A 24,675-nucleotide genomic window follows, 5' to 3' on the forward strand; every position below is an offset into this window, starting at 1 on the left:
GAAAGCCCGGATCGGCAGCCTGGCCCTAGTCCAGTATTGACCTTGGGAAGTCCACTAAGCTCTGGGCCGGGCCGTACCATGCTGGGGCTCCGAGTGTCGCCCAGGGCCTGTCCATCTGCCCCGTCCCACAGGACAGGGGCCTTCCTGGGAGGAGGTGGCCTGGGACTCACAGTCATGGGGGCTCTCCAGCAGGAGACGCTGCAGCCGGTAGTACTCGGCCAGCACGCGGGTCCCGTACAGCTCGCGGAGGGGCCGCAGCAGCTTCTCCTCCACCAGGTGGCCGGTCACCCGGGCCATGGCCAGGGGCTCGTCCCCCGCAGGCAGCAGCGGCAGTGTCACCGTCACAGAGCAGTTTCTGGAGGAAACGAGGGGAGGAGTTGGAGACCCTGGCCTGTGTTTGCTCCAGGAAGGAGGAGGAGGACAGTGTGGGCTGGCGGGGGAGGCTTGGGGCAGACGCAACTGTCCCCTTGGCAGGACACTGATGCCTGAGCCCCTGCCTGGGCTGGGAACGGACGTGCTGCCCCCAGGGCCTGGGCTCAGCTGGGGCACCTCTGTGTGGACCCCAAGGGCTGGGCAGGCCCACGGGGGCGCTCCTTGAGGAGGGGTGGAGAGCCAAAAGGGCCTGGGGAATCCCACAGGCGAGGGAGGACCCTGTCTCAGGGTGGAAAACGGGGAGGAGGTCAGGTTGACTGTGTGGGGTCTGAAGGAGCCGAGAGGTCTCAGCACACATCGGGGTTGGAGGTGGACGAGGAATACGTCCTGCCCTGGACTGTGGGTGGAGGCTGGTGCAGGGGCCCGGGTGGGAGGGCATTTACCTTCCCCCAGGAGGCCTGGGAAGCTGTCGCAAAGGCCTGCCTGCTACCTGCATCCCTTGTGACCCTTGGGCAGGAGCATCACCCGAGGCGCAGAGCCCTGAGCCAGGGTTGCCCAAGTCGGGGCTAGATTCAAGCACAAGCACTGCCCTGGGCCGGATGCTCTGTGAGGCTGCTGGCCGTGGCCACTGCCCCTTCTAAGCACCCCCGGGCTGACGGGGCCCCTGCCTGTGAGAGGGATGCATCACGTGCCCGAGCCCCCAGGGCTGTCACTGAGGCTGGCTCTGCAGCTCCCTCCAGACCAGTCGCCTCTCTGACAACAGCCAGACTGTGTACAGCCCAGGCCTCAGAATATCAACTGCCTTCTAGCCACTTTAATGGGGTACCCTCATGGCTTCTCAAACTCAGCATATCTGGACTGACACTCTGACCGTCCCCACTCCTGCCACAGAGACTGAATAAAGACCCCCAAAGACCTCCAAGTACCCGGGACCTAGGACTACAATGACTTATATGGCCAAGAGCACTTTGCAGGTGGGACTAAATGAAGGATTTTGAGATGGGCTATCCAGGTGAGCCCATGTAATCAGAAAAGGGAGGGAGGAGGGTCACTCAGACAAGATGTAGGGCAGAGGCTGCAGGGGAGGTGATGCTAGGGCATCGGCTTTGAAGGTGGAGGAAGGGTTCTCAGAACCAAGGAGTGCAGGTGCCCCTAGATGGTGGAAAAGGTAAAGGGGGTGGGTTCTGCCCCCGAGCTTCCCCAGGAACCAGCCCTGCCCACACGGTGACTGCAGTCCCCCAAAACTGAATTCAGACTTCGGACCTCCAGAACCACACCAGAAGAAATCTGTGTTGTTTTAAGCCACTAAATGTGTGGGTGAGTTGCTACAGCAGCAATGGGAGACTAATGAAGCCCTGATCTGCTTTGCCACCAGTCATCCATCCTTGCTCCACAAATGGACCATTTGCAAGGCCCAGAAACCTTGGCACCATCTGTTCCACCACCTAATCTGATCCATAGTAGATCCACAGGCTTGACCTTATACCACGTCTGGAATCTGAACATCTCGCAGCCCCTCCACGGCTCCCACCGCTCAGCTGAGCCCCCCACCCCCACCCGTCTCGTCTGGACAGCCACACAGAGGACCACTCTTTACTGAGCCCCACACTTCTGTCCACACTACTCTGCTGCTCTGATCTGGAGTCTCAACACCAGGGCCAGAGGGATCTTTTTAAATAGGACACAGATCATGTCTTTCCTCAGCTCAAAAACTTTCTGTGGGTTCCCATCTCAGAGTAGAAGCCACCATCCTCACAAAGGCCCTAGGCCACCTGAATTCCTATCACCTCTCGGGCTCTTGCACCCTCCATTTCAGCCCCACTGGCTTCTTTGATACTCCTCCAGCAGGCTAGGTGCATGCTCACCCCTGGGCCTTTGCACCGGCTGTGCCTTCTGCCTGGAACTCTTCCCATGATGTCCACTCGGCTCCCTCCCCTGGCTCCTTCCAGCCCTTGTTCAAATGCTACCTTCTTGCAGAAGCAGACCACGGCTGCACCCTTCAAAAGGTGCCCTCACCCGACTTGTCCTGTTTCTCTCCAGCATTAGCCACCTGACATACCAAATCAGAGGCTAGGAAACTACAGCCCATGGGCCAGAGCCAGCCTGTATCCTGTTTTTGCATGGCTTGCAAGCTAAGAGGGGCTCTTCTGTTTTTAAAGGATTATTTAAAACAAAAACAAAAGTGAAGACGACATGAGAGCCCATCTGGCCTACAGAGCCTGAAAACTTTACCCTTAGGCCCTCAGGACGAAAGGTTTGCTGAGCCCTGACATAGATAACCTAGCTGTACCTGTTCAGTGCCCACCTCCCGCCGTGGACTGTGACCATCATGAGGACAGGGACCCGTCTCGCTCACTGCTGTATATACAGCGCTGCCTAAAACAGTTCCTGCTCAGAGAACATGTTCAGAAAATACCCATGGAATGAAGAATAAGCCTATTTCCTCATCTGTGAAGATGGGGGCTGAAAATGCCCCCCAGGCAGGGTCATCCTAAGGGACGAGTGAGACCTAAGGGTGTTTTAGCCCAGGGCATGGCTGGGGCAGGGAGGCAGGGAAGGACGGACCCCCAGGTACCTGGCTGAGAAGCTGTACAGAGCCAGCAACGGCTTGCAGAGCCTCCTCAGGGCCCGTGACAAAGTGGCTTCGGCCCAGGACAGCATCTGGCGGGCGGCCTGCAGGGGAGGCGGGCGGCGAGAGCCATCAGGGTCCGCCTGGCCGGGCAGGGCCGCGTCCCACTCCTGCGCCCCACCTCACCAGCTCCAGGGCTGCCCCGATGGGCCTGGGCCGCACGGCCCGCAACAGCTGCACGGCCTCCTGCGCCCGTTCCTGCCACAGCTCGTCCAGGGGCCGCAGTGTCACCTCCAGGTAGGCATCCTTCAGCGTGGCCAGGGGCCCTGCAACAGGTGGCCGCCCCTCACTGTGAGGCACCCCCAGGGGTCCGGACAGCAGGCAAGATGTCCCGGCCTGCATCCCAGACCTGGGCAGGGAGGCCAGTCCCCCGGACAACCCAGGCCTCCAGGAAACAGCTGGTTCCAGGGCACCAGGGAGTGCAGGGAAGAGCCAGCCTCGCAGGCCCGAGACCACCCCCCCCCCCCCCAACGGCCTGTTCACAGCCCCGGGGAGCCCGGGCTTCAGGAGGGCTGCCTCCACTCCCGGAACCAAGGGCCTCGCTCTGCCCAAACTGCACAGAAGGTGGTTGATGCTCAACACCCTCCTTTTCTTTCTGCGAGTCTGGAATGGTGGTGTGTGCCAGGGGAGGCGTCCTGCACGACCAGCCCCCAAAGGAAACCCTAACGCGCTTCCCTGGCAGACCAGCATGCCATCACCACGCTGGAGGAATTGAGGGCGACCCGGGTGACCTCCCAGGGAGAAGCCTCTGGAAGCTTGTGCCTGGTGCTCGTCCCTACCTTGGGCCTCGGCCCCTGCGCCTCTGCCCTTTGCTGATCTTGCTCTGTGTGCTTTCGCTGTAACAGATCCTAGCTGTGAGCGTGAAAATATTCTGAGAACTGAACCCTAGTGAGCCACGGAACCTGGGGGTGGCCGTGGGGATTTGGACACAGAGACAGAAGCGGGGTGGGAGATGAGGGCTGGCTGTCGGCCCCGGTGCTCCTGTGGAGTGGCCAGAGCTTCCCAGCATCACTGACAGGATGCTCGGGGCCGCGGCTACTTAGCAACCAGGACAGAAGCCTTAACCACACAGCCACCCTGGGGCTGATCGCAGACCCAGAGATGGGCTCTGGAATCTTCCAGCTGTGGGCCTAATAGAAACAAAGCTGTAAGCCCAAAAGAAATCAGGCGGGGACTGGAAAAAAATTGAGCAGCAGTTCCCAATGAAATAAGGCAGTGGACATAAGGGATATTAGCTTAGAGACCCAGAGGAATGGAGGCAGCAGAGGCCATGTAGGCTGCAGGCCCGAGGGCTCTGGGGTCGGGCCTTCTCTCCTGCACTCACGTTCCAGCTCATTCCGCAGCTGCTCCAGCCCGGCCTGCAGCCTCTCCAGGTAGAGCGGCAAGTGGTGTGTCAGCGCCCGCCTGGCCTGGCTCTGGCCCCACAGCGAGGCCGCCGCCCGGCCACTCGCCAGCACAGCGTCCAGTCCCGCGTGGGATAGCTGCAGGATGGGGCCCACCACACTGTCCAGGGTGCCCGCCGGCTGCACCTGGGCAGGGAAATCGAGGCAGGATCAGTGTGAGGGTCTGGGGCACCCAGCATTCCAGAAGGTCCTCACACCTGCTGAGTGGGGGGCACAGGCCAGGCGGGGGGTTCTGGGGGTGCATCTCCACACACAGCCTCCCACTCTCCAAGTGTGTCCCCAAGACCCCGACGCACTACCCACCAGGCGCCGGAACCTCTCCACGTAGGCATCCAAGCCTCGGACCTTCTTCTCCAGCTGGGCTCGCACCTGGGCCCCAATGGCTGTGATTCTGGACTGCGGGCACAGAGGGGCAGGCTGGGGTGGCTGGGAGGTTGCCGGTGACGGGTGCCCCAGGATGTGTGTGCAGGCTATGGGGCTGCTGCTGGTTTCCTGGGCACTGTGGGACCCAAAGGGCTTGCAGTACACCCCACCCCCAGCCCCCAGAGAAAGCAGCACCCCCCGGCCCGGGCTGTCTCACCTCCACGCGGCCCAGCAGGGGTTCCTGGCAGCCTTGCACCGCCAGGCGGAGGCTCTGGTTGGCAGCCTGCAGGGTCAGGCGTCCCAGGGATGGCCCGGGCCGCCCGCCGTCTTGCAGCAGGGCCTCCGCCTCAGCCGTCCGCCTGTGGGCACACGCCCGCAGCACGACACTCTCCTCTCGGCTCCCTGGAGCCAGGAAGGGTCCTGCTGTTGTTCCCAGGACTGGCCCCGCTGCCGCCCGGATGCCCACTCCGCCTCCTGCCACACCTTCTGGAGCTTTCCCCACCCACGGGGCCTACTAGTGTTTGTAGGCCTGGAAGTGCAACCACCCCCATCAATGTCCCGGCCACCCCCTTCCCCGGAGGCCTGGTCTCCTGGTCCCCCAGTCCCTACTCACCTCCCACTGGCATGGCTGTGCCCTTCTATCAGCCTCTCCCGCCATCACAGCCCACACAGGAGGCCACAGGGGGCTCTCTGTCACCTCCAAGCCAGGGTGCCACGAAATCCTAATGGGGTTCCTTGACTCCTGAACTCTCAGCACCCCAATCTCTGTCCTGCCTGGGGCCAGGTTGGGCTCTGCCCCAGCCGTCTGAGTGTACTCACTGCCTCTCACCTTCCTCGTGGCCCGCAGAGGCCTGGAGGCAGCCCTGGGCCCGCAACACCGACAGCCGCACTTTCTCATCCCCGTCGCCCACATGTCCCTCTAGCTGGACCAGAAACCGAGAAGCTGAGGTAGAGACGCGGCCCCGCAGGCCAAGGCGCTGAGCCTTGGGGCTGAGGATCTGCAAACAGGAGGGCAGAGAGCAGAGTGAGGCCCGGGGAGCGGAAAGGCAGTGCCCACCCCCACCCCATATCTCCAGGGACACGGGACCCCCACGTCCATCCTCCCACAAGGTTCACTGTCCCTGCCAACTGCAGAAAGTACCTATTAAATCCACATCTGGAGGCCTAATAAGCCAGTGGTACCCGCCCCCCATGTGCCTTAAAAATCACCGATGCCAGGCCTCACCCCAGAGACGCTGCCTTCACTGATCCTGGTGGCCCCCGACCTTGGCATTTTTGCCATTCCAGGTGCCCAGGCGTTTCTACCTGCAGGCCGTGTTTTCTGTAATTTCCTGAGAACCACGGCAAACGTCTCAGCACGTACAAGGAGATGGGGGTAGCGTGTGGCACAAATGCGGTCACTGGGCAGCTTACCCCGACCCTTGCAGACACCTACCCTGGCAGGAGGGGGACTCAGGACAGGTGGGTTCTGAATGGGCAGGGGAGGTCCAGGAAAGGTCACAGAGGCCCTCACAGAAGGAACCCTGGAGGACACCCTGCAGGTGGAGGCCCATTGTGGGGACGGGAGCCACCTCTGGTCTAGGATCAGCTGCCCTGTGTTCCAGCCCAGGTGCTGCTGCTAACAAGCCCTACAACCCTGAATAAGTGCGTTGCCCTGTCCGTGCCTCAGTTTCCAATTCTGTAAAATGATGCAGCACGGCGGCCTTCAAAACTCAGCAGGGATCAGAATTGCTCTGCGTACGTGTGTACGGGAGGCGTCTTACAGGTTGAACTGTGTTCCTCAAAAAGGTGTGGGAGTTCGAACCCTGGTGCCCGTGGAATGTGGGGCTGCTTGGAAATAGGGGGTCTGCGGGTGTGATCCAGTTAAGGAGTGGTTGTAGTGGATTCAGGTGGGCACGAGATCCCCCGGCCGATGTCCTGGAGAGACAGCCACGTGAAGAGGCAAAGGTTGGGACCACGTGGCCATCAGCCAAGGAGCGCCAAGGATTGCTGGGGCCACCAGAAGCAGGCAGAGGCCAGGAGGGACGCTCCCCTGGAGCTTCTCCTGGGAGCGCGGGCCTTGCGGACACCTTGGTTTTAGACTTCTAGCCTACATGACCATGCAAGAAAAAATCATGTGTTCCATCACCGAGCTGGGGGTCATGTGTTCGGCAGCCTGAGGAATCGAATCCACGGGGCCCACTATGCATGCACGTTCTAGAGAACCTGTCCTTGAGGTTTCCAGGTGGGCAGGGTGGAGCCCAGAAAGCCTTATGAAATTTCACAGTGCACGACGTGAGCTCTGGTGGGGGCGTCTGCAGACCATACTTGGGGTCTCTGTCCCCAAAGGCCACTTGCTGAGCTCCACCTGAGTCGCTGTCACTGGTGAGGGCCTGCTGGCGGGTGAGTGCCTGGCCTCCAGAACCTGTTTCTCTGCTCCACAGGGGCCTCTGCATTGTCAGGAGGACCAAACGAGGCCGGGAAGGGCCTCTACCCACCACATGGACCCTCCCACGGGGCAAGTGGCTCACTCCTAGGCCTTCAGTCCTGGCAGGCAGGCCTTGGGGCGCTGGGATTACAGACACGGGAGCAGCTAAGGGCCTGGCTGGCAAGCGGGGGAACCGAGCAGTCACCCTGGACAACCTTGGAAAGCAAAGCTCTTTAGAAACAGCCACGCTATGGTGCTGGGAAACAGAGGCCAAGTGAGCTCCGGATGCAGGAAAGCCATCCCCGCCCAGCGCCGGCTGCCGGAAGGAACACGCACCTCACGAGCACCCACTGTGTGCGTGCCCTGCGCAAAAGGACTCTGCAAAGGAGGTGGGATTTGCTCCCGTGGCCCAGAGGAGACAACGGAGGACAGAAGAAGGAAAGTCACAAACTCAGGCTCCCCCGGTCAGGGTGACACAGGAGTGCACAGGTGGTAACCGCGATGGGGCACCCACTGTGTGCCTGCGCTAAGCGGGCAGAGGGAGGGGGTGCCCGGACCCCCATTCTCATCAGGCACTGCTCTAAGTGACCCACACAGAGTCACATAGTTAACCCTTGCGGTGGGAGTCCCATGGGAGGTGGGGTAGGTGCGATCATCACTCTCCATAGCAGGAGGTCTGCGGTGGAGCGGGTTGTCAGGAAGAGGCTAGGGGTGGGTTCAAACCCAGACAGTCCAGTCACTGCCTCTTTGGTAGGGCAAGGGCCAGAGGCTGAGGAGCTGCTTTGTCTCAGGGCTGGGGACAGGCCAGAGGGTCTCACCCCCCCTGGAGCTCGGGTCCCCCACCAGGATGCCAGCCCGCGGTTCTGACCATGGCCACTAGGTGGCAGGGCCATGCAGGCGGTGGTGGCCTGGCCCGGGAGCAGGGCCCGGGAGCATCCTCCTGGGGGGTGGGGTGGCGGGGGACAGCCCTGACCTGACCACCCACCTCCAGCTCCCCGGAGAAGTCTGGTGTCCGAGGCTTGCTGTGGTTGCGGAGCGTCAGGCTGAGCTGCAGGCCATGGTCTGGGTCCGGGGCGAGGCCCAGCTGGCAGTGGGAATGCAGCAGGAGCTCCCTGTGGCCCAGGGTGTGCTCCCCGGAGACTGAGAGAGCCTGGAACGAGAAGGTGGGTGTTAGCGGTCACGGTCACGGTCACGGAGGCTCAGGGGCAGCAGCTTCCCCTCCCCACCAAGCCCTGGCCTGATCCAGACCACTAGGGCTGTCGCAAAAGCCTCTTGGGTCTCCCATCCCCCAGGTCAGCCCCAGCCCCAGCCCATAGGCCCTCCTCTACTTGGTAACCAGATTGACCTTTAAAAATGCGAATCAGACATTATCCCTGTGCTCAAAAACTCTCTGCCTTCCACCGTACTGAGAAGAAAAGCTGCCTTGGCACGGCCCACTGGTCAGTATTATCTTCTTAACCTTACCTCCTTGCTCTCTAAAGGCTGCCCTATGTTCCTTAAATACCCTAAGCATGTTCTGCCACAGGGCCTTTGCACTGGCTATTCCCTCTGCAGAGCTTGGCCCTGTCAGTGAGGCCCCCTTGCAACCCCCTGTCTCCTCTCCCTGCTTCATTCCTTCACGGCATGGATCATGCCTGAGTACATATCATGCATCTTGTTTAACTCTTTCCACGCCCTGGAATGTGAGCTCCAGGGGGTGGGGTACCCCGACTGCCCTTGTTCCTGCACCTAAGTACAGGGTCTTGCATAAGTAAAAACCACAAATGCTTTCTGAACAAATGGATGAATGGGGTTGGCAAACTGCCTCAAGAGCCAAAGAACACTGCTTATTGTTGTAAATAAATATGTATTGGAGCAGGGCCACACCCATTTGTTTACAGAGATCCTATGACAGCCAAGCTGAGTAATTGTAACAAAGACCATATGGCTTGAAAAGCTAAAATGTTTGCTATCTGATCCTTTACAGAAAAACTCTTACCCTGGGATGGATGGATGGGCGGATGGACAGGATGGTGGGTGTGTAGGTGGGTGGTTGGGTGTGTGGATGGATGGATGAATAGATGGACAGGAGGGTAGGGAGTAGATGGATAGATGGATAGATGGATGGATGAGTAGGTGGGTGAGTGGGTAGCTGGGTAGGTGAGTGAATGGACGGACAGGAGGGTAAGGAGTAGGTGGTTGAATGGATGGGGGGATGGATGGGGGTGGGAAGGTGGGTGAGTAGGTGGGTGTGTAGGTGATTAGGTGGGTGGATGGATGGTGGGTAGATGGATGGATAGGAGGGTGGGGAGTGGGTGGATGGATGGACGGATGGACGGATGGACGGATGGACGGGAGGGTGGATGAGTAGGTGGGTAGGTGGGTGTGTGAGTGGGTGGCTGTATAGGTGAGTACGTGGGTGAATGGATGGATGGACAGGTGGATGGATGGGAGGGTAGGGAGTAGATGGATTGATGGATGGTTGAGTAGGTGGGTGATGGGTAGCTGGGTAGGTGAGTGAATGGATGGACAGGAGGGTAAGGAGTAGGCAGTTGGATGGAGGGTGCGTAGGTGAGTAGGTGGGTAGATGGTGATAGATGGATGGATGGGAGGGTGGGGAGTAGGTGGATGGATAGGAGGGTGTGGAGTAGGTAGGTGGATGGATGGATGGATGGACGGATGGATGGATGGACAGATGGATGGGAGGGCAGGTAGGAAGGACCAATGAACCAGCTAACAGACCCAGGAAGAGTGTTCCCCTCTAACAACGATGAGGCTGAGTACCTTCAATCCACGTGTGAAGCACTCTTCCAGCGTCACACGTCGCCCATGCCATGTCACCCTACACGCGGGAGCCCTACTGCCTGTCCTGTCCCTCAGGTGGAGCACTGGAAGTTGAGAGTACTGACCTGCCCCGCCTGCGGTCACCCAGCCGGCAAATGGCAGAGAGGTGATGGTGGCACCTGGCTAACCCGCCCCCACCCCTGCACTCCGTGGGTGCTCTCCTCACCCCCCACCTCGGGGACCCCTGGGCCCCTTCCTCAGGACGCACTCACCCTGGGCAGGTCGCAGAGCCCCAGCTGCAGGGAATGGCGCAGCCAGTGGGTGTAGTCGGTGTCCACTTCTCCCCGGAAGCTGTGTGTGGTGCAGGAGGTGGTGAAGATGTGCTCTAGCACGGCCTCGGCGTGGATCCTGTCTGGCTGGGACGGCCAATGCCTCTGCAATGAGAGGGCGCCGTGAGGCGGGGGCTCATCCCCTAGGGGGACAGTGGCCAGGGCCAGCCACAAGAGTGGGTGCTGCAGGTCCTGCCATCAGAGCCCTGGCCGGGCGCAGCAGCCATTCCTACCCTGGGCAGGACGTCTGTTGGGAGCACCGAGGGGGCTGAGCCTAAGGGGTCCCAGAACCCAGGGTGCCGGGCCCCAGAAGGAACAAGGCCTGCTGTCAGGACCAGCTGTCCTCGTGTCTCCATGGTCCGGTCCCTGTCCCAGGCTCTGTCTGCAGAGCAGTGCTCGGCCCCAGCAGCAGCCCCAGGTGGGGAGCGATGCCCGGAAGACCCTGACCTTGACACCTCCAAGAACCTGAGCCCCCCCCACACACACATCCTCCCTGGCGTCACCAGCCCCTTCCCTCGTCTGCTCCCTGTGCTCACCTCGCGCCGGGCGCCTTGCTCTCCTCATCTCCCAGAGCTGTCCCTACACCCCAGTCAGGGAAGGAGGATCCCCCCCGTTTTACAGCAGAGAACAGCACGGCTCACGGTGGAGAAATGAGTTGCTCACGATCCTACAGCCCAGCTAGCGCTTGCCCGGGACCCCATGGCCTCCGAGCCCGGCACTTTCCACGACAGGTGGGGCCGCCCCAGGGTTACCTGTCTGGGACCCGGCTCTCCAGGCCTCACCTCGTAGGTCAGGTTGTGCCGCACCCTGCGTCGGTCCCAGGACAGGTCGAGCTGCTCGCTGAACACGGCCGGGGTGTGTGTTAAGGCCCCACAGGCCTTGAGGGCACTCAGGCCCCATGTTTCCTGGAGCTGACGGGAGGATGGCGTGTGGGGCTCGGGGAGCCAGCACAGGGGCCCGGATTTAGGGAAAGGCCCCCACTTGGCTGGCCAGTGCAGCCGGCACATACCTGTCCCGGGGAGGCGGCCAGGCAGCCGTCCCAGGTGCTGCTGCGCTGCGAGGACCTGTCGGTCCAGGTCAGGTGCAAGGTCACCGGCTGCCCTCCATCCCAGGCCAGCTGGACCTGCGTGGAGATGGGGGGCAGTGGAGGGGAGGGGCAGAGGAGAGGCCCGTCTGTGCTGCGGGTGGGGGACAAGAGGAGCGGGGTGGGAAGGGCTGGTGGGAGGGGTAGGGGGGTAGCCCACCATCGTAGGGGACCCTGGCCTTAGGGTGCTCAGAGCCACACCCACACCAGGAGCCTGCATGGGTCCAGATGCAAGGCTCCTCCTTCTGGATCCCGATCCCCAGCCCAAAGGAAATAGGAGCCCCCCACCTCGGGGCCTCTGGGGCCGCTCTGGACTGAACTGTGGGCCCTGCCTGCCCGCCCCTCACCCCTCCGCTCAACCCCAGAGTGCTGGTCCTAGGCCGCAGGGCGGATGGCAGGTGATTGGGTGTGGAGGAGGTCATGGGGCGGCCTCCAGATGGGATTGGTGCCCGTGAGAAGGTACCCCAGAGAGCTCTCTCCCTGGCATTGGGGGGATGCGGAGAAAACCGTGAGCCAGCACGAGAGCACTCCCCAGAACCTGAGCAGGCGGGCTCTTTAGTCTCAGGCTTCTAGCTTCTAGAAGTGGGAGAAATACGTTTTTCTGTTTTAAGCAACAGAAGCCACCCAGCCTAGGGGGGTGATTTTTTAAGATTTATTTATTTGGGAGAGGACGAGAGTGAAGCCCCCACAGAAGCAGGGGTGGGGAGGGGCAGAGGGAGAGGGAGAGGCCCCACGGAGCAGGGAGCGTGACGCGGGACTCGATCCCAGGACCCTGAGGCCACGACCTGAGCTGAAGGCAGACGCTTAACTGACTGAGCCACGCGGCGCCCCCACCTGTGGTGTTCTGCGGCAGCAGCTGGAGCCCACTAAGCCCCCGGCTGATGTCCCCTCCCTGGCTCCTGCCCCCCCCACCCTGTTCCTAGCTGCCTCGGGCTCTTCCTGAAGCTCCCCAGCACATCCCCACCTCAGGGCCTTGCACTGGCTGTTCCTTCCCCCCCACCCCCAAATGCTATTCCTCCAGCGTGTCACAAGGCGTCCCCCTGTCATCTGTGGGGTTCTCACGATTCTCACGGTTACTTCCCCCAGGAGGCCCCTCCTGGACCCCCCCCCCCCCCCAATCTGGTTAGTCTCTGTCTCCACCTCCTCCCTGCTTTCTTCACAGGGCTTATCACAACTCTTCTTTCCCTTCAATCGTGGCTTGAATTTTAGACAGGGTCTGCCTGCCTGCCTGGCTCGGCGCATCTGCCGTCGACGCGCACTGGCCTGCTGTCCTCCACTCCGCAGCTGAGAAAACCGAGGCTCGGAGAGGGTCCCGGGGCTGCCCGAGGACCCCCGGCGAGCTGAGGAGCCTGGCTGCCCCGCGCGGACCCCCGACTAAAGCAACGAGTACATAAATGATGAGTTGGACGTGCACGTAAGCCGTTGCGCTAAAACGTGAGCCCTTTAGACGCAGGACTGCACGCCTTGAACACCGCCTGGCATGCAGTAGGTGCCTAATAAGGTATTGATGAAAGGACGAACGAATGAAGGGCCCCTCGGTCAGGAATCTGCGGCTCTGCAGGAGCCCCGACAACCAGACCAGCAGAACCCCCGTCCCTGCACACGGCACCCGGTGCCCGGCCTGCGGGCCCAGCCACGCAGCTCCCCACCCCCGGGACCCCCACCCACCGGCACCTCGGATGCGCCCCTCTCACCTGCCGGCTCTGCTTGCCGCCCCTGCGCTCAGCAAGGCCGCCAGCCTCCATGCGCCACCAGGACAGGTTGAAGGGCTGAGCCAGGGCCAGGCGGGCGGCCAGCTGGCCCTTCCCCAAGAGCAGAGAGGAGGAGACCACCACCTGGGGAGGGGGCAGGCTGAGCCGACGCCTGGCCCAGAGGGGCAGCCCCCTCCCCACCCCGTGCAGACAGCCTTCAAGGTCAAGGGCGTGAGGGCAGCTGGCTGGGGCAGAGCACACGACCCCAGCCCTGCCCTGCCCTCCACTGGCTCTGTGACCCCAGGAGGGTCGCTGCACCTCTCTGGGCTCCGACTTCATCATGTGCTAAGTGGGGCTGACTGCTAAGCCCTCACTAGGTGGCAGCCCCTGGCGTCCCTGGCGTTGCTCAGGTGTTGCTGGAACCTGATTCCAACCCCCCCCCCCCCCCGCTCCACCCACCCAGGGCCTTTCCCACAGTTTCTTGGGGGCTGCCTCCGGTGGGGCTCCTTCCAGCCCTGACACCTACCTGGTCCTTGTCATCCCAGCGCACAACCAGGTCGTCCCGGTGTCTGCGTCGTGAATGCTCGCAGGACAGGCGGAGGCCGCTGTGCCACGGCGGGTGGGCGAGCTCCGCTGGGTGGGAGCACAGGGGGGCACATGTGAGGGCAGGGCCTGGGGGATCTCGGCCGACACAGCCGCCTACTCAGGCAGGTGGAGGGTGGAGGCCATGTGCTCAGGTCATCTCATCGGCGCGACGTTCAGCAGCTACACTCTCACTTGGTCGCGGCTCCCTGACCTGGCCCTGCGGGAGCCCCGAATCCCACCCCCCAACCCCCACCCCTGCGATGAGCCTCCACCTCCCGCCTCAAGGGGCGGGATCTGTTTCCATGGCCCTTGAACCTTGGCTGCAGGTGACTTGCTAACAGAATCTAGTGAAGGTGACGCCACCGGATGTCACCGGCTTGCAAGGGCCTCAGCAACTGCCCCCCAACCCCCGCCCGGCTCGCTCTTTGGGACCCTCGCCCAGACAGTGCGGGAGCGGCTCCGGGCTGGCTTGCTGGAAGGTGCCACCACACAGTGCAGTGCCTGGATGGGCCAGCGCAGGCCGTCCGAGGTCTACTGGTGGCTGGCGAGCCCCAGGATGAGTCGGAGAGCCCAGGCGAGGTCAGCAGCCCACGTGCCCGGCCTGACGCTTACGGCGGAAGCCACGGAGTCTGGGGACGTTTGTCACCTCCCACCAACATCTTGTACCACTCACGTCCCTCACGCTCTTGGGTCTGGTGTCCCTGTGAATGCCCCACGCCCACCTGGGCCACACTCAACTGGGCGGCCACCCTCTGCTCTCATCCTGTCCCGGAGCGTGATGCAGGTGGCACCCCCACCCCCAAGGCCTCACAACAGACAGCCTCCCTGCCTCTGGGATTGCTCCCCTCAACCCCGAGGGGGAGTCTAGCTGCCCTGACCTCCTGCATCATCACTTGACCCCATCTTGTGAGGCCACCAGGTGGTCCCGCCTTCCCAAACCCAGAGCAGGAGTCTGCCTGAGTCTCCGCAGTCCACAGTGGCCACCTTGGTGACCTCTGAACTCTCTGGAAGGGGGGCCACCTGCCGCTACACAGGCTCCCGGGAGACAGTGACCCTGGCTGCTTCCCGAGGCGCCGTCGGCTCATCCGTCCAGGGAGCGCTGACCACACATGTGTGCTCCACACTCAGAGCCATGACCCTCGTTGTTTCCACCCTCCGGCCCCCCAGCTCGCAAGCTCTGTAAGCACAGAGCAGGGGCCTCAGGCTGCGGAGCCCACCCACGACCCCCCTGCACGCACAACCGTGCACGCACACACACGCTGCCTTGGTGCACTGAGGGGTCACACATTTCCCCTGCCTCTCAGGACACACATACAGCAGCTGGGGCCTGGGAGACGCCATCCGACCACCCCCCAAGCTGCGTTCCCGGGACTGGGGTCTGCACGGTGTCTCCCACTCGGCCGGCCAGCAGGTCGGGCTCTGCTGTGTGTAAAGGGGGCTCTTCGAACAGAAACCGATACTCACGTGACTGCACGGCCCCTGCCAGGGCAGCCTGTGTCCTGGAGGGCCTTGGAGGACCCAAGTGCCACCAGCGGGGCTGCAGTGGGACAGCGCTCGCCTCCCCTGCTGACATCAGCCTCAGCTCTAAAACCCCCTGGGGATGCTCGGGGTTGCCCCATCTAACACACTTCCCATCTTTTCACAGTCAGGGTAACCCTCACTCCGGGTAGGGGGCTGGGACCTGCGTGACCTGGGTCCCTCAGCCTGCCCCCAACCGTCTCCTCTCGTTGCTACCCCTTTCGGTGCACTCTGGCCACACTGGCCTTGCTGCTGTTGCTCTAGCACCCCAGGCTTACTCCTACCACAGGACCTTTGCACCTGCTTTTCCTTTTGCCTGCAATGGCCCTCACCGTGGCTACTTCTTTCTCGTCATTCAGGGCTCAGCTTGAACGCAACCTCCTCAGACATGCCTTTCTAGCCTACACCCCCCAAAAGAGCCCCACACCCCTAAATCGAACCCTTCTCACTCTTAGAGTGTTAGAAACACTGATGTGATTTTTTTCTTCACGTTCACATCGCTGCTCACTGCCTCTCCCCCCCGAGGGCAGGGCCCTGGGCCATCTCACTTCTGGGTGGACCCCCAGTGCCTGGAACAGTGCCTGGGATAAGCAGTTGTTCAAAGATGGTTCGCTGAGCGACCAGGCCGCCCCTGCCGGTGCCCCGTCAGACACTCACCCTGCAGGCTGAGGTTCCCCGCGAGCCTGGGGAAGGGCCCAGAGAGGCCCCCGTTGAGGACCACCTCCTGGTTGTCCCACAGAACCGTCTGGTGCAGGGTGTGGGCCCCGTGGGCTCTCTCATATGAGGTCTGCAGGACCAGTTCCCTGGGAAAGGCGCCGAACTGGAATAGAAAGACGGCGCCAGGTCACGGGAGCGCCTGGCTCCCACTCGGAGTAGAAAAGGGGGGACACCTGGGGAAGAGGAGAGACGGGGCACGTCTGTGGGGCATTAACAGTTTGCTGGGCTGCCAGACGCCTCAGAAAGTCAGAAAGCCAAAGGTGCCCCGGGGACAGGCAGACGGTGTGGGGCATGGGCCGGGACACCAGCGACAGCGACGGTGTGGCCCTGAGCACAGAATGTCACCTCTCAGCTGCGCATCCAAGCTGTGTGGCCTTGGGCTGGTTCCCTAACCTCCCTGAGCTCAGGTTCCCTATCTAGAAGAGGGGGTACAAGCAGCAGGGCTGACCTCGGAGACAACGCAAGGCTGGGGCAGCTCGGGGCCGAACCGTGGGCAGTGCCATGGGGGCAGGCGGGCCCTGTGGTTGCTACGAGGGCTTCTCAGACATCACTGAGCAGGCATTACGCTCGGGACCCCGACGCATAGCACTGGGTACAAAGATCCCTGGCGGATGGGGACACGTCACAGAGACAGAAGGTAACAGGACAAGGTGACAAGGGTGGCATGAGAGATACTCAGGAGGCAAAGGGACACAGAGGAAGAAGTTGGAAGACGATGCAGGGAAAGGCATTCCAGGCAGAAGGAACAGCCCGTGCCAAGGCTCAGGGAAGAGCACACTCCCCGTTGGTGGGTGCCCTCCTTGGAGGGCGACCCAAGGGCCCTCCGGGGGGGACTTGCAGGGAGGAGGGGGAGTTTACTCCCGAGTGTGGTCCGCCCTGCCTTGACACAAGACACCGTGGTTTCCTGCCCTGCTAAGAATAGTGGCCTCCTCGCTGGTGTCCCTACTGCCCCCTGTAGGTCCCGCCCCAGGGACCCTGCAGCAGCTGGAGGGACCTGAAACCGTCATTAGCATCGTGTCCTCAAAGGGCTTCCAAGGTCAGAGAACTAAATCCAAACCCCTCTCCGCGGCCAGCGGTGCCCTACATGCTCGGACCCCTACCACCTCCTCCTCACCCGCTCTGCTCCAGCCCAGGGGCCGTTCCTCAAACTCCTTCCTGCCCCAGGCCCTTTGTATGTGTTTCTCCCTCTGCCTGGAATGTCCCCTCCACCCCACCTACCCCGCACCAGATTTTCCAACGGCCGATGCTTGCTCGTCATCTGGGGCTAGTTCAGATGTCACCTTCTTTGTGAGAAGAAGAGCCCCCGTTTGCTTCTTCCACCCAAAGAGCCCCCCCACCCGCTCCTATCACCCCGTTTGCTTTTCCCTCTAGAATGTATCACCATTTTCTTATTTATTTGTGCAGTTTTTTGTTCTTCTTTTTGTTGAGACCAGCCGAGAATCCACCCCAGCGCATCTCACCCACTTGGCAGCTCTTCACAAACTCTTCTTTTCTCAAAGGAATGACCCTGGAGCCCTCCCTGCAACCCCCCATCCCGCACCCCAGTCTGTCGTCCTCGCCGCCCTCCATGCACCTGGGGGAAGGTCTGTTCCAGCCTGATGATGCTGGTGACGCGGGCCTTCGCAGTCGCCAGCCTGCTGCCCACGTGGAGACGATGCTCCTCCACCGCCAAGGAAATCGTGCCCTGGGCCTCATGCTCCGAGTACTGCAGCTGGGGCAGAAGAAAAGCAGGTGACAGGTCTCCTCCCGGGTCTCTGATGGAATATTCAGACAGATACGGGCTCCAGGCTGTAGGCTCCAGCCCCAGACACCCATGGCTTCCTGGACTGTTTGAAATCTGGTGAGATGAGGGTCCTGAGCCTCGGCTTAGGCCACCGGGGGTGCTGGTGACAACAACCTCCGCACGTCCTTCATGCTGTCACAGTGACTTGAAGACGCTAAGGGCCTGGGGCCATCAGGCAAGAATTCCAGGTGCATTACCATAGTGGGCAGCAGGGGGCAGTCTAGCGCAAGGAACAACGCACAGATGCCCATTCTGGCTCTATGTCCCTTGGGGTGGGTGACCTCCCCAGCTGGGATCATGATACTTTTATTAATGTGCTGATGTGAAAATTTTGTGAAATAACGTGCTGTCCTTCCAGACTGAGTAACAGAGTCCCACTTAGGGCACTGGCTACAAGCGTAGATTCTAGGCTCCTACCTACAGCCCGTAAAAACAGAACCTCTGGAGACGGGGTGGAGAAAGTGGTATTTTCCGAGAGCTCCGCGGATTAGTGGCACCGCAGCCAAAACGTTGAGCCTGAATCTTGCACAAAGGGGCCCGACAAACCCAAATGGAGGGTTTTTGCAAAATCATTGCCTGGACATTTCAAAACTGTCACTGCAAGGCTGCTGCTTCTTTAAGGACAAGGAAATGCTTAGGGGGAAGCCTGCCGATACCTGCCACCTACTTTGAAATGCATCAAAAGTTGAGAGCTAAAAAAATAAAAAATAAAAAATAAAAAATAAAAGTTGAGAGCTATCTGATACAGCAAGTGGAGTGGAATAGGAGGGAGAAAATCTAGGCAGTGGGTGTGTCGATGTCCACTATAAAACTGTTTTTAATTTCCTAGGGTCTAAAAAGCTTGAAAAGAAAATATTGGGGGTGGGAAATAGGTACGGGGTGGGAGAAGAATTTCTAGATCAGGGCTCCGCTTTGGGCCAAATTCGGCCCACCACTTGATTTTGTAAATAAAGTTTTATTGTAACATAGCCACGCCCGTTTAATTTACATATTGTCCAGGGCTGCTTTTTGGTTACAGTGGCAGCACTGAGCAGTTGCAAAAGAGATCATATTGGGTCCAAAGGCTAAAATATTTACTATCTGGCTTTTTTTAAAAAATAAAAGTTTGCAGATCTCTCTTCTAGATGACAGGGCAACCAAGTACTCTGGGTGATCCTGGAGTGTGTCTGGGATTGAAAACAAACTAAATACAAACAAACGAACCAAAAAAAAAAAAAAACCCCAGCTTGGAAGAATATTATTGGGGCAACTGGGAAACTTTATTATGGACTGTATATTAGAGAACAGTATGACATTATATTAAATTTCCTGAATTTTGTACTTATGCTGCATTACGTAAGAAAATAGCCTTGTTATTGGAACCGCTTGCTGAAGTATTTAGGAGTAAAGAGGTATGACATGTCCAGAAACATGCCCATATCATCTCTTAATGATACAGAAGAAGATGTATGTGGGCACAGGGGTGAACATGCAAATGCAAATACATGTGCCACGTAGATATAATCAGGATGTTTGTGGCAGGATGTTGATAACTGGGGAACGTTCACTGTCCTAATGTAACTTTTCTTTGGGTTGGAAATGAATCAAAATAGGGGCAGCCTGGGTGGCTCAGCGGTTTAGCTCCGCCTTCAGCCCAGGGTGTGATCCTGGAGACCCGGGATCAAGTCCCATGTCAGGCTCCCTGCGTGGAGCCTGCTTCTCCCTCTGCCTGTGTCTCTGCCTCTATCTCTCTCTGTGTCTCTCATGAATAAATAAATAAAATCTAACAAATGAAAAAAATACAAATAAAATAAAAATTGGGGGAACACTCAGAGGCCCCCTGGGTGACTGTGCAGTCAAAGCTTGGGGAACACTAAAATCGTGTGTGAAGGTGCCAGGGCAGGGCCTGGCACACAGCAGGTGCTCTGTGAACAAAGGCGGCCTGGGGCCCGGGCAGGGAGGGCAGTTAACGACCCGGGCGGCTGGTGGGGTAACCAAGGGACCAGCTCGCAAATGTGAGGATCTGGCACTTGTTCATTAGGCAACATCTTTCACTGAGCACCTACTATGTGCCAGGCCGTGGGCCGGATGCTCCTGATCTGGGGAAGAGGGGCAGACAGGGAAACAGGTCGTGGGAAGAGACAGAGGGCGGGGCGCCAGCCTGGGGCTGCTGTCTGCCCCCAGGACTCCCCAATACTACATGCAGGCCAGATGCATGGTCAGGGGCTGTCCTGGCGGTTCCAGGTGGGGAGAGGATTCGAGGTCGAGGGTGGGAAGAATGCAGAGAGCCTGGACCATGGGAAGAAATGGGGCACCTGGGAGGCAATGCTGGCTCAGCTCAAAGGGCTGTGCCATTTGATCCTGGTGCCGGGAGCATGCCAGGCCATGGGAGGCGGCGCCAGGCACCAGGCACTGGGCAGGAGGGCCCCCCACCCCGCTCCCCAGGGTCTTTTGGGCCCAGCTGGGGGCTGCGGGCCCAGCCCAGGAACGCAAGCCTGGGGATGTTTGAGAAAGCCGGAGCCAGGGCTTTCCAAGGGCAGCCCACCGGGCCCCGCTGCAGGCCCGTGGACAGATGCGGGGGTGCCAGCGCTCCCCAGGGGGCCCCGGCCTGCACGGCCCCCTCCCGCCCCGGGCAGGGCATCTGGAAGCAGTTAGCGCTCAGGGGTGCCGGGCACAGTTACCTTGGCGGCGGCTGAGGCTCTGCTGGGGCAGCAGCCCAGGAGGCCGGGGAGGTGGTGCTGGCCCCAGAGCTGCAGCTCTTTGCTGGAAGGAAAGAAAAGGGAGGTCTGAGGCCGGGCATGAGGGCACCCAGCGCTGGGGCAGGACCAGGCCCACCTCCCCCGCAGGAGGGCAGGAGATCCAGCATCACACACACGGCCCAGTGAAGGCCCTTCTCATGCCCCAGGCCTGAGGGCCGTGCAGTGAGCAGTCAGGGCCTCAGGCTGGTGCCAGGTGATGCACGGTTCAATCCCCACCTGGCCTTTGGCTGCTTCTGGCAGGTGGGGATAGCTCCTCTGGGCCTCAGTTCCCCCTTCAGCCACAGGGGCTATAATGGTGCTCGCCTGAGTGTCTTCTGTGGGTATCAGAGGGCCCCCCTCAGGCTTGGCCAGGGGAGGCCTCAGCAGGGTGTGTTTAAAATCCTCAGCAGAGGGATCCCTGGGTGGCTCAGCGGTTGAGCGGCTGCCTTTGGCCCAGGGTGTGATCCCGGAGACCCAGGATCGAGTCCTGCATTGGGCTCCCTGCGTGGGGCCTGCTCCTTCCTCTGCCTGTGTCTCTGCCTCTCTCTCTGTGTCTCCCACGAAAAAATTAAAAAGAAAATCCTCAGCAGGGTTTTAAACCCGCGCTTGCTCCTGGCAGCCCAGGGCACACAGCACCCCTTCCCCGGCCCCTCGGGCCAGGATGCTCCCAACTCCCCACTGCTTCTGCCCGCTGGAAGACAGGAGCACCCCCCTCCCCCGTTACAACAACCAGAAGGTTCCCCAGACGTTGCCAATGACCCTGGGTGGGCAGGCCCGTCCCTAGGTGAGAACACCCGTCTCCACTGCTCTCGGCTGGCTTCCTCACTCCCCTCAGGGACCCTATGAGCGCTGGAGCCTGGCAGCCCCCCATGACATGCACGTACGAGGCCACTGAGCGCCGGGCCAGGCAGCCAGTGCATCCCCACACTGAAGTGCTAGAACATTATTCCTTTGCATTTGAGGCCTAGGATGCATTTAGTTCGTGAGACCAAGAATTCCTCACTCGTGTCCTGCTCCCAAAGGTCAAGGTTATCTTAGTATCTGTGTGACTGCACTTCTCTGAGCCTCCCTTTCCACATCTGTGCAGTGGGGCTGTGGGGAGGGCTCAAGGAAGCACTGGGGGTCGGAGGTCAGCACACAGCAGGGGCTCAGCTGAGCCCCCTTCACTTCTCTGGGTTGGGGGGGGGGACCCTCCCCCATGCTGCAGAGAACCCCTTACCTGAGTGCCCGGCTCTGGCCACGCACATCGAGGACCAGGCTGGCTTGAGAGTCACAGGTCAGCCGTAGGGAAGAGCGCACCCGTCCCTCTGCCCAGAGCTTCTGGAACACGAGCTGAGGAAGGAGCAGGCTGTGAGGTGGGGGGGAAGGGGTTTTTAGGGGGCCCGAGTACCCTCCCAAGCCAGGCCCCACTCCGCAGGTCCTTCCTGGGAGCCCAGATTGCACCCCACCAGACCTGCACCGCAGACATCAGCCAAGATTGAGCTCCCCCACGTCTCCCCACCACTGGGCCCGAGGCCAAGAGAAGGGGGTGTAGATGAGGCCAGGGAGAGCGGGACTTGGCTCCACTCAGTCGTGGGGTCCCGGGTCACAGACTCTCTGTGCAAGGGGTGAGGGGCCTCTGGGGACGGCCTCCCCGTGTGGCAGAGTGGAGTGCGGGCAGGGCCATGCTGGCAACCCCGAAACAAGAGGTTGCAAATGAGGCTTCTGGAAGGTGCCGTAACTTGCAGGGCAGCCAGGGAGCCCAGCCGGGACAGGCGACTTTGTGCCCAGTGACAGTGGCCATGGCCTGGCCCCATTCAGGGGGCCACAGAGGTGGGAAAGGACCCTGGTGCAAGCCAGAGCCCCTTTGGCCATGTGACCTTGGGCAGGTGACATACACACTCACGTGTGACCCACAGACGGCGACGATGGGGGCTGTAGTCACAGCAGCGAGATCTTCTAAAGCACCTGCTCTACCAGACACCAGTGTGTTCATGGTGCTCTCTCCATCCTCCCGAACCCCACGATATCAGTGGATGGAATGAGGGGGGAACTCAGCTTGGCCTGGGGGGGCCCATTCACGCCTCACCTGGCTGGCAAAGGGCAGGCCCAGCCTCCGGAGGGCAGGTGCCGTGTGGCTGGCGTTCACCACCAGCTCCAGGGTGCCGTTCGTGGGCCAGGCCGCCAGGGCAGCCACGTCTGCGCTCACACCACCGTCCCCTCCGTGGAGGGCCACACTGGCCTGGGTCTGGGTCTCTAGAGGCAGAGAAGAGCACAGGCTACTCGGGACTCGGTTCACCTCCCTTCCCACGTGGGATCAAGCCCAGGCAGGGCTTTCGCTTCTCTGGGACTTCATCCGTCAGGCGGTGTCCCCCTTGATGATCGATGATCGATGATCGATGATCAGAGCCTGGCCGGCTCCTCCTCCTGGGGTTGCTGCTGAAATGACACCTCTGAGTGTCCACTTAAGGCACCTCCTGACCCTTCCTGCTCCCTCCCCGGGGAAGGTCAGCCCCGTGAGGGCAGGCCCTTGAGTCTGTTCCCTGCTCTGTCCCCAGCACTTAGCACAGCTCCAGACACACTGCAGGGAACGAGGAAAAGGCGGAATGAGTACTTCTCCCCAGGTTTATCTAACATCCAAACAATATCAAATCATATCAGATGATCCTGAGCTGCAGCCCACCTGGCCCAGGCTGGAGGGTCCCCACTCATCTCATCCCCTCACCCCCTCCCCCCAACCTCCAGGGGCCTGCCTCCCAGCTGGACCACACCTCATCGTGGCAGGCAGGTGAAAATCCTCCCGGAAATGGGATTCCAGGAGCTTTGTTCTTATTTTTGGACTTAAATCCTGCCCCCTACTGCAGCCTAGCCTATGTCAGAGGCCAAGTTCCCTTCCTTGGTGGGGCTGGGGGTGGAGGGGTGCAGCTCACAGCTCTGGCCCGTGACACCTGGCCCAGCGCCATCACCTGCCGTCTGGCCCCATCGGGGAGGGTGGTGCTCTTTGGCAGATGTGGGCAAGGTGGCCTTAAGCCTCCATTTCCTCATCCGTAAAGTGGGCACAGCCTACTTGAGGGACATTGCCAAGATTAATAGAGATAGCACCCCTGAGAACACCTGCCCGTGGGGCACACAGGTCCCAGGACACATTCTCTTCCTTCCTCTCCCAGTCAGTGTCAGCCACATGCACCTGCTGTGTGTGGGGCCCAAGGGGGAGGGGACACACATTGAAGGGGCCCCGGTCTCCGTGCCCGGGGATGGTTCAGACTGTCAGGGACACCAAGAATGTTCATGCCAGGCACAAAATGACCCCGGAGCCAAATGTGGGCAGCAGTGCAGAGGTGAGATGGTCTCCCCGGCTGCAGGGACCTCTTAGGGGCCAGGAACCGGGTCATCCTGGAATGACTAATGACTATCCCGTCATTTACCCACCACATCCCCAATAAACCCTTCCTCAGAGCAGTCTGTGAGGTCAGGTCCCTGTCTGCTCCAGGCTCCCACTCAGCCCACAGAGGGGCTGAAAGCCAATTATAGGGAAGTTTGAGGCCAGGAGAAGATGACCCAGGTGACAGGGGAGCCACCTAGGTGTCCTGATCTCTGTTATCTACACAGGGGTCAGAGGGTGGAGTCACACTGCCTGGATTCAAGTCCTGATCTCCCCCGATCCATAGCTGTGTGGTCCGGGACAAGGGACTCAACCTCTCTGAGCTTCTATTCCTCCCTTACCTCATCTGTTCACAAATTCACTCAACAGACGTTTAATTGAATACGTACTATACTCCACTCTGCAAAACAGGCAAAAATCATCCCTGTCCTTGTGGAGTGTGCGTTCGAGTGTGGGGTGGGCAGAGGACAGGGAAAGAGAAGTGAGGTGTTTATTAAGTAAGTTACATAGTATATTAGAGCAACCAAGCCAGGAACGGGGGGGGGGGGGGGGTGAGCTAGAGGGCGGTAGAGGTACAAATAAACAGGGTGGGCAGGGAAGGCCTCAGTGAGGAGATGAGATTTGGAAAATATCTGAACACGGCGAAGGATTGAGTCAAGCAGATGTGCAGGGGGAGAGCCTTCTGGACAGAGGAACAGCCTGTGCGAAGGTCCTGAGGCAGGGGCAAGCCTGATGTGTTTGGAGAATAGCAAGGAGTGAAACAAGCAGGGGCCAGAAGATGGGGTCAGAGGAGTGAGGGTGTGGATCCCGAGGGCTCAGAGGCCCCACACGGGCTTCGGGCTTCGACTTTCCCTTGATAGTGAATGGATGGCTGAGCAGATTGACTGAGCTCCAATTTTGGAGAGCTTGCCTGGGATGTATGCAGCAAGCACTCAATCAATGCTGGCTCTTAT

The 24,675-nt window shown here is 60.4% G+C and overlaps 1 protein-coding gene across 1 annotated transcript in view; it reads right to left on the minus strand.

Annotated features, from left to right (window-relative positions):
* LOC144318994 (uncharacterized) overlaps positions 1–24,675 on the minus strand; it is a 143,575-nt gene that overhangs the window by 12,570 nt on the left and 106,330 nt on the right. The window contains exons 44-61 of the mRNA XM_077906642.1: positions 22,430–22,596; positions 21,581–21,693; positions 20,305–20,386; positions 17,435–17,572; positions 15,802–15,964; positions 13,568–13,674; positions 13,045–13,185; positions 11,276–11,389; positions 11,049–11,177; positions 10,210–10,371; positions 8,160–8,324; positions 5,597–5,765; positions 4,985–5,169; positions 4,708–4,800; positions 4,326–4,530; positions 3,164–3,267; positions 2,948–3,108; positions 171–355 (exon numbers count right to left, since the gene is read on the minus strand). Of these exons, the coding sequence (XP_077762768.1) occupies positions 171–355; positions 2,948–3,108; positions 3,164–3,267; positions 4,326–4,530; positions 4,708–4,800; positions 4,985–5,169; positions 5,597–5,765; positions 8,160–8,324; positions 10,210–10,371; positions 11,049–11,177; positions 11,276–11,389; positions 13,045–13,185; positions 13,568–13,674; positions 15,802–15,964; positions 17,435–17,572; positions 20,305–20,386; positions 21,581–21,693; positions 22,430–22,596 (2,583 nt within the window). The remainder of the gene's footprint in view (positions 1–170; positions 356–2,947; positions 3,109–3,163; positions 3,268–4,325; positions 4,531–4,707; positions 4,801–4,984; positions 5,170–5,596; positions 5,766–8,159; positions 8,325–10,209; positions 10,372–11,048; positions 11,178–11,275; positions 11,390–13,044; positions 13,186–13,567; positions 13,675–15,801; positions 15,965–17,434; positions 17,573–20,304; positions 20,387–21,580; positions 21,694–22,429; positions 22,597–24,675) is intronic.

This window comes from Canis aureus, chromosome 8, assembly GCF_053574225.1.
Source record: "Canis aureus isolate CA01 chromosome 8, VMU_Caureus_v.1.0, whole genome shotgun sequence".
In the NCBI taxonomy this organism is placed as follows: Eukaryota; Metazoa; Chordata; class Mammalia; order Carnivora; family Canidae; genus Canis; species Canis aureus.